A 6,974-nucleotide genomic window follows, 5' to 3' on the forward strand; every position below is an offset into this window, starting at 1 on the left:
ATTTGCACTCGGAGTCGCGCGATGGCGCCGGCTCCTGCAGGTGTCAGCGACTTGGCCCGGTACGACTAGTTGGGCAGCCTCCCAGCCGGCGGGCCGGCTTCGAAAGCCGGCAGGTTGACCCAATCCCCTCTCGCGGAGACGCTCCTGACGTAAAAGTAGGATCTCTGCCAAATCTTCACCGACTTTATCAGCGAGATGGAGGGGAAGGGGTTGTCGGCTCCTGACCTTCGCACAGCGATGAAAGCACCGCATTGAGCCGGCATGCCCGCGGCCTGGGTGCCGAGCTTGGACAAGAAGAACTCCCCCCAGAGCTCGAGGGTGGGGACGACTCCGAGGAAGCCTTCGCACAAGGCCACAAAGGCGGACAGCAGCACCACTGTGTTGGGGGTGAGGTGGTGCGGCTGGAGGCCGTAGAACTCCAGGAAAGATCGGAAGAAACTGCTCGCCGGCAGCCCCAACCCGCGCAAGCAGTGCGAGCGGAAGATGACCCGCTCGCCCTCATACGGCGCGGGGGAGATGTCCCCCTTCGGCGCAAGGCGCACCCATACGTGATCCTTGCCGGGGAGCCGACGAGTCCTGCGGAGGAACTCGATATGGTCGTCGTGGACTTCAGAACCGTCCCAGGTGCCAGAGCGCACCGGGGGAGGCGCGGCGGCGGAGGAAGAACTCATCACGAGTTGATCGCCGCGGCGTTCGCCGGAGCTTGGGCGCACGACGGAGCGAAGAAGAAGGACGAGAGCGAGGGGCAGTGAGAAGGAAGAGAGCGAAGAAGAAGAAGAGGGAGGAGAGCGAGGAGCAGTGAGAAGGAAGAGAGCGAGGAGTAGTGGGAAGGAGGGGCGCGCGTGCCCCCCACTTCCCCGTACTTATAGCCTCGTGGGCTGCGAAGCCGAGGGGGCGGACGTGGGGATTTACTGCGCCCACGGCCCCACGACCCCCACGTTCCACGATAAAGTTACTGCGCGCAGTAACTCCACGGGAATCCCAACCATCCGCCAGGGCCGCAGCGGATCCACTCGGGCGCCGAGGCGCGGTAGTGGCGGGCCCCGCCTATGGGCCTGTCCCGTCGCGCACGTAGGCTGGCAGGACAGCCCAGCCACGTGTCATCATATGACAGGCCTAGAACGGGCGGCGGCCTGGAGGCTTAGCTAGCACGCTACTTGGATCCCGCCGCGACGTTCGACATTTTGTGCGAGTCAAAATTGAGCAAGTCCGACTCCTTCTAGTCGGCTCGGCTGAAGTCAATCAAAGACCATGCGTCGAGTACCCAGAAAGAGAAACTGCTGAGGCTTCCCAGCCGATCGTCCGCGGCGCCTCACTAGCTTCGAGGACTACTGTCGGAGTAATAGGCCACGGGTAGGCTAACCCGAGCCCCAGAACCTTTCAAGACATCGGGGCGGGCTGCGCCCCTCAAGACCCCAGGACGAAGAGCCGCCTTCAAGAAGCCAAGGGCAAGGTGGCCGACTGACCACTCACGGCCGAGTCCCAGGGACGACTTCAGGGAGAGCCGACTCCTGGCTAGCGACTTCCAGAGAAGTCGTCTTCGGGGAGTCGGCCTCCGAGCCCAACACCCCCCGCGACCTCATCAAGTGGGACAGGGCGGGGGAGTGGCAATAATGAAGCCTGCTCCTGCCCCTTACCAAGGGCAGGCATGGCTACAGCACGCCATACCCCGGAAGATCTCCGTGCGGCGTGGCACTGTTGCCATGCCAGCCCTGACATCAGCACCGCAAGACCGAATCCTGCACCCACGATGGCTTGTCTGTACGGCCCAGAGGCAACGGGTCCCACCAGACGGTGAGACCCCAGGAGACGGCAAGAGGACCGCCAGTCGGGTCCGTCGGGAGTCGGCCCCTGGGATTCGGCCGAGCCCTCCCCCGGGGCCCACGCACCATTAATCAAGATGTCATGGAGAGTGGCAATAGTGATCGCCCGCAAGGCGGCGGGGCTGTTGCCACGACCTCATGATCAAGCCCGCGTCATCAGAAGCACGGCTACAGTAATCAGCAGCCGGCAAGACCCGCCCGCGGCGGACGCGGCCTGTCGGCTCCGTACCAGGCCAGTCGGTGGGCCCCAGCGGTCGGCAGAGAAGACGGAGGCCAGAGGCACTGACGGCTGGGCCCGTGTCCTGCCAGATTACCATTGTACCCCTGGGGGGTAGGCCTATATAAACCCCCTAGGGCACCCATGCAAAGGGTTGGAACCTATTAGTTCTATACCAGATGATATAGAAGAAAGAGAGCTAGCCTCGCCCTCTCCTACCACCAGAAAACAGCTCAAGGAGCAACTGTGTAGACACTTTGCCATAGTGACCATGGGAGACCCTGCAGAGCAGCAGTAGGGTTATTATCTCCCCGGAGAGCCCTGGAGCTGGGTAAGATTCGCCGGCGTGCATGTCTTCGCCTCATCCCGTTTCCAGGCACCGGCGACGTTCTACTCGCCCCCACCATGATAAGCCATCCTTTGGCATATGTCGCACCCAACCCCCGACAAGTCTCCACCGAAATACTGGTATATAAACAATGTTTTGGAACCATAGGCAAACTTGATATGCCTCTGGATCTAGAGGGGGGTTGTTAGACATATTGGGATTTAGACCATCTGTTATATCAAATAATTTCTAGAAAAACCCCATAGGCCCATGTGGCACGTTCATGAATGACAAGAAAGAAGCAAAAAAAATTGCGCTAATGGAAAATGAAACTGAATGGTAGTGAATGATGACATTCATCTCCTCATTGATGGCATCAATATTTTGGTTTCAGTTCCATATCTTCATTAGTACATTGGTTTCTTCATACCGTGCGTGCTAGCATATTTTGTCATGCAACAACTTGGAATGATTTGCCTACTAATGGGAGACGAAACTGACCACTTGATAGGATTTTTAGTGCGTCTGTTTCTCCTCTCCTTAATGAGAATTAGTGTTTAGTGTGTCCATTTCAGTTTCATCTCGTTACTCCTATAAGAGGTCGCTCCTCTTCCAGACGAGACACAACTCCTCGTGTTGTTCCAGAGCATTGCACCGTCTACCTCTTTCCCATCTCGCTTCCCGGCCTGCACCGGAGAGTGAGACAACAGGCCTCCGAAACCCCGCCTCTTGTGTCATCCAGTACAGAAGAGGGACGATCAGGTTTTTTGGAGAGTGTCCTTGCGCGACTGTTGGATTCTTGTTTATCGTGACTACGAACGGTGACATCACCGACGACGAGTTCCCCAATGACGACTTCTTCCCCGACGTCAACGACCTTTTCAGCGACATGACGATCGGGACATCGGCGTGTTCTTCTACTCTGCCATATGCCATCTTATCGTCACTGTTAGGTCTAGCATTTGATTTATTGCTAGTAGCGATTGTCATGAATATGATGCATTTTGCTTATGTTTTTGATTGCATGACTAGTCTCAACGAATTGTTGCTAGTTTTTAGTTTCACCACTATATTTCTATTCATATTTTATCCACTATTTTTCTGGATTAAACTAAACGCAAAATGCCTAATTATTCAACAGGAACATGAGCAGCAGCTGCAGCAGATCCGGCGTTGTATAGGAAGAAGCATCAGAGCCTGGGCGGCTGCGAAGTTATGGAAATGCTTGGGAGATGCTTGTGTGGCCTTGCTCTCTTTGAGATGGTTCCGTCAAGTCTTTGGCCTTGCGTTTGCATGTGGCACTTGCAGCACCACTCGTGCCTACTGCTGCTTCCAAGAAAGAAAGGTCTCCTGTTGTTCCCCAGGCAACCAATTTGTGGCCGATTTGACACGGCCGGTTACCATCAGCATCTAAACAGATATACAAATCACGGTTTAAAAAGTTCAGTTTGTCAACAAGTCAAAGGTCAATGTCTTCTCAACAAAGCAACTATGCTGAATGTCATAGCCCAAGTTTAAATCAGATTCCAGTAGTACGTCTCTTGTGGCTACCATGAACCAATCCCTTGAAATTTATCTACCAATCAGAACATCACTAGCTGCGCTGCGAATCTTATATAAACAGTGTTAATCAGAAGCAGCAGAGAGCATGTTAATCGGCAAGTTCTTATTACCACCGTGGTGGGTCTGTTGCCGGTGCGGCTCTGGCCACGGCAGCTCTGGACCCGCGTTCTCCGGTGTATTTGGCTCGCTGGCGTTCTCTGCCAGGCAGAGCTTCATAGGGGTGAGTATATAATTTTATTACTGCATTAAGAAGGTTCAACGTGACAATTAAAATGTGGAAAATTGCCTCACTCCGCAAGACATTGTACGGACGAAAGAGACAGTTAACGCCCTAGGTTCTTTTTTCCTTTTCCGCTAGGCATATCGGTAAGTATTTTCATTCCGCTATAAAAGTATTTCACCTTTTTTTTAACATAATACAGAGTCAAGCACTCATACATACACTTATAATCTCATCCCTATGAACGCGCACACGCATGTCTTATCTCTATGAGCACCTTCGAGAGAAGGAGCCGGTATACGTCTGTAGGAACATCTCCTCCCACTGAAAGCGCATCGTCGGAAATCCTAAAATAAATTCAAAAAATAATGGGAGCACCAGGACTTGAACCCCGATGGACTGGGATACCACTTACCCTCTAACCATCCAACCACACAAGTTGGTTCACAAAAAAGAAAAGTATTTCGCCTTGTCAGTTTTAGAAGAACCCTCACGGAAATGAGAAATACACTGTCAACATGTCCCAAAACCTGAAACTTTTTGTGTCGTGCCGGTAAGTCCTACACCGCTCTGAGTCCCTCATGCCGCGCGTACCCCAGCCCACCCTGGTTAAAATATTGCAACCCTATATCATGTTCCTCTCCCACCATTCGCCGTCACCTTCTCATCCATCGGTAAATGAGTGAAACAATACATAAAGATACATCATTTTCTTACGCAATAACCTTTCACTTCTTTCTTTTTCTTTTCTTGCATGTTATGTCACTTGATTGAGACTTGGTTAAATCTGAGTCGACTGAGACCTAGCCACACCCATATTTAAAAGCATAGTGTTGGGAAGATGATAATTAAGGAGATCCACCCTTGGTTGTGCAAAATAAAAGCTATACTATTTGATAATAATAAGTAGTACAAGGACAAATGAAATATAATTGCTTGCATATATATAGCAAAATATAAATGAATAGTTATAGTAAATAGATAATAATAGCGGCCGAGTATTTAATAGCATTGTTATGGTAGATAGAATCATGATCCAACAATGATAGAAAGAAAGCTGATATTAACAAAATAAATATATGATAGAAAGAAAGCTGATGATAACAAAATAAATATATTGAATGAATCATGTTGAATTTGGATACTCCTACTAAGCCGCACAGATGCGCAGGCTATTGGCCTTGGTTGACCAGGGCCATGAACTCGTCATCCGCGATGAGCCTTGCAAGAGCCTCCGGAGCCAGGCAGAGCTCCATGCCGATTTCACCTTCGCGCCCCAGCTCGTACACGGTGGCCCTTCCGTCAACCTTGTTCCCGCCGCCGCTCCGCACCGCCACCGGCCTCCCCCACCCAAAGTCGTTACCGAACACGTCGAACCGCGGCGAGTTGCCCGTCACCAGCAGCGCCGGGTGCCACCACCCGACCAGGTACGCGAACCGTGGCTCCGTGTGCCACGCCGCCGTGGACCCAACCAGGGCCGCCTCATCGCACGACGCCACCGCGCGGTTCAGCCGCCACGCCGCCGGACACAGGCCACCGCGGAGGATCTCGCCGGCGGCCACCTTCGCCGTCGCGCACCGCACCATGGAGTTGCCCGAGTATAACTGGGGCAGGCGCTTCACTCGACCCCGGCAGCTGACCGCCAACGTGTAGGAGGTCTCCTGCTCCGGCCGGAGGCGCCGGGCGCGGGTCACGGCGAGCCACAGGTGCGCGAGCAGGGACTGCAGCGAGGAAACGGTGGCCGTGCCTGATATCTCGGCGTTGGCTCTCGCTTTGAGGCTCCTGATGCTCTCCGCGGAGAATGCCAAGAAGCATTCCTCCACGGGTGGGCCGTGGAACCGCCGCACGGCGTGATCCAGCGTCGGGAATGGAAGCGGCACGGGAACCGGGCAGCCGTCCGGGAACCACCGCTCCAGCTCGGGCTCCGGCGTGGTGATCGCCTCGCTGCTGCCGTTCCAGCTGCTGCGGCTGATCTCGGACCACGTGTTGAACAGGTGCCAGAACGCAGTCCCGTCCGCGACGCCATGGTTGAGCGATATGGCCACGAACACGCCGTCTGCGAGCTCGGTGACCTGGGCGGCGAGGACTGGGATGCGGGAGCCGCTGCGGCTGCCCACGGCGGCGTCGGCGCCGACCAGCCCGTTGAGAGGGAAGAAGGACCAGACCACGCGAGGGATATTCAGCGAGCCAGCCACGTCGGCGACGGTGGTGTCTGCCGCCACGGCGTGGACGAACTCGGCGCCGTGCCCGGTGCATTGCAGCGAAACGGTGACGCTGCCGCCGGTGTGTTCCTCGGTGGCGAGGCGGCCGGCGTAGGGGTAGAAACGTGCCACTGCGCGCGCCAAGGACTGCGCGAGGTGGTCGACCATGTGCTCTGCCGTCGTCGGCGTCGGTGGCCGGGGCAGGAGGACGCCCATCTGGATGTAGTCGACGGTGAGCATCTGCAGGTCCCACGGCGTGAGGTGCACCGTCTCAGTCGACTTTGGTTTCGTCGTCGTCTCCGTCTCCCCGTCGCTTGCCGGCCGCACCATTCGCCGAGACACGATGCGGACACCGTGCTGGCACGCAGATGCTGAGGCCTCCGTTGCCATCACCTCGCTGTGGCCACAACTCAGAGCGAGATGATGCTAGCTGGTTTAGTCAGCTGGATATGGTCAAAGATGGTGTGCGCTCGCCGGTGTGATGGATTTGGGAGACTCAAGGGGGAGGATATAGTCTTGGGGTATGTTTTCCAAAAAAAAAGGCTTTGGGGTAACCAAGAAATCTACGGCTAATAAGGCCCCTCTCAATGCTTCATCTTGTACAGGTGCTAATCCTTTGTAA

General features: G+C 55.0%; 1 protein-coding gene across 1 annotated transcript; it reads right to left on the reverse strand.

Moving 5' to 3' along the window:
- Nucleotides 1–5,073: 5,073 nt before the first annotated feature.
- On the reverse strand, nt 5,074–6,974 carry LOC125520990 (uncharacterized acetyltransferase At3g50280-like). The gene has a single exon (XM_048686336.1). It carries the CDS (start codon nt 6,740–6,742, stop codon nt 5,324–5,326), a length of 1,419 nt encoding a protein of 472 aa, XP_048542293.1. The 5' UTR covers nt 6,743–6,974; the 3' UTR covers nt 5,074–5,323.

This window comes from Triticum urartu, chromosome 1 (assembly GCF_003073215.2).
Source record: "Triticum urartu cultivar G1812 chromosome 1, Tu2.1, whole genome shotgun sequence".
NCBI lineage: Eukaryota > Viridiplantae > Streptophyta > Magnoliopsida > Poales > Poaceae > Triticum > Triticum urartu.

Bases quoted from the DNA above. Each gene is read 5' to 3' on its own strand.
- LOC125520990 (XM_048686336.1), bottom strand. From the start codon at position 6,742: ATGGCAACGGAGGCCTCAGCATCTGCGTGCCAGCACGGTGTCCGCATC.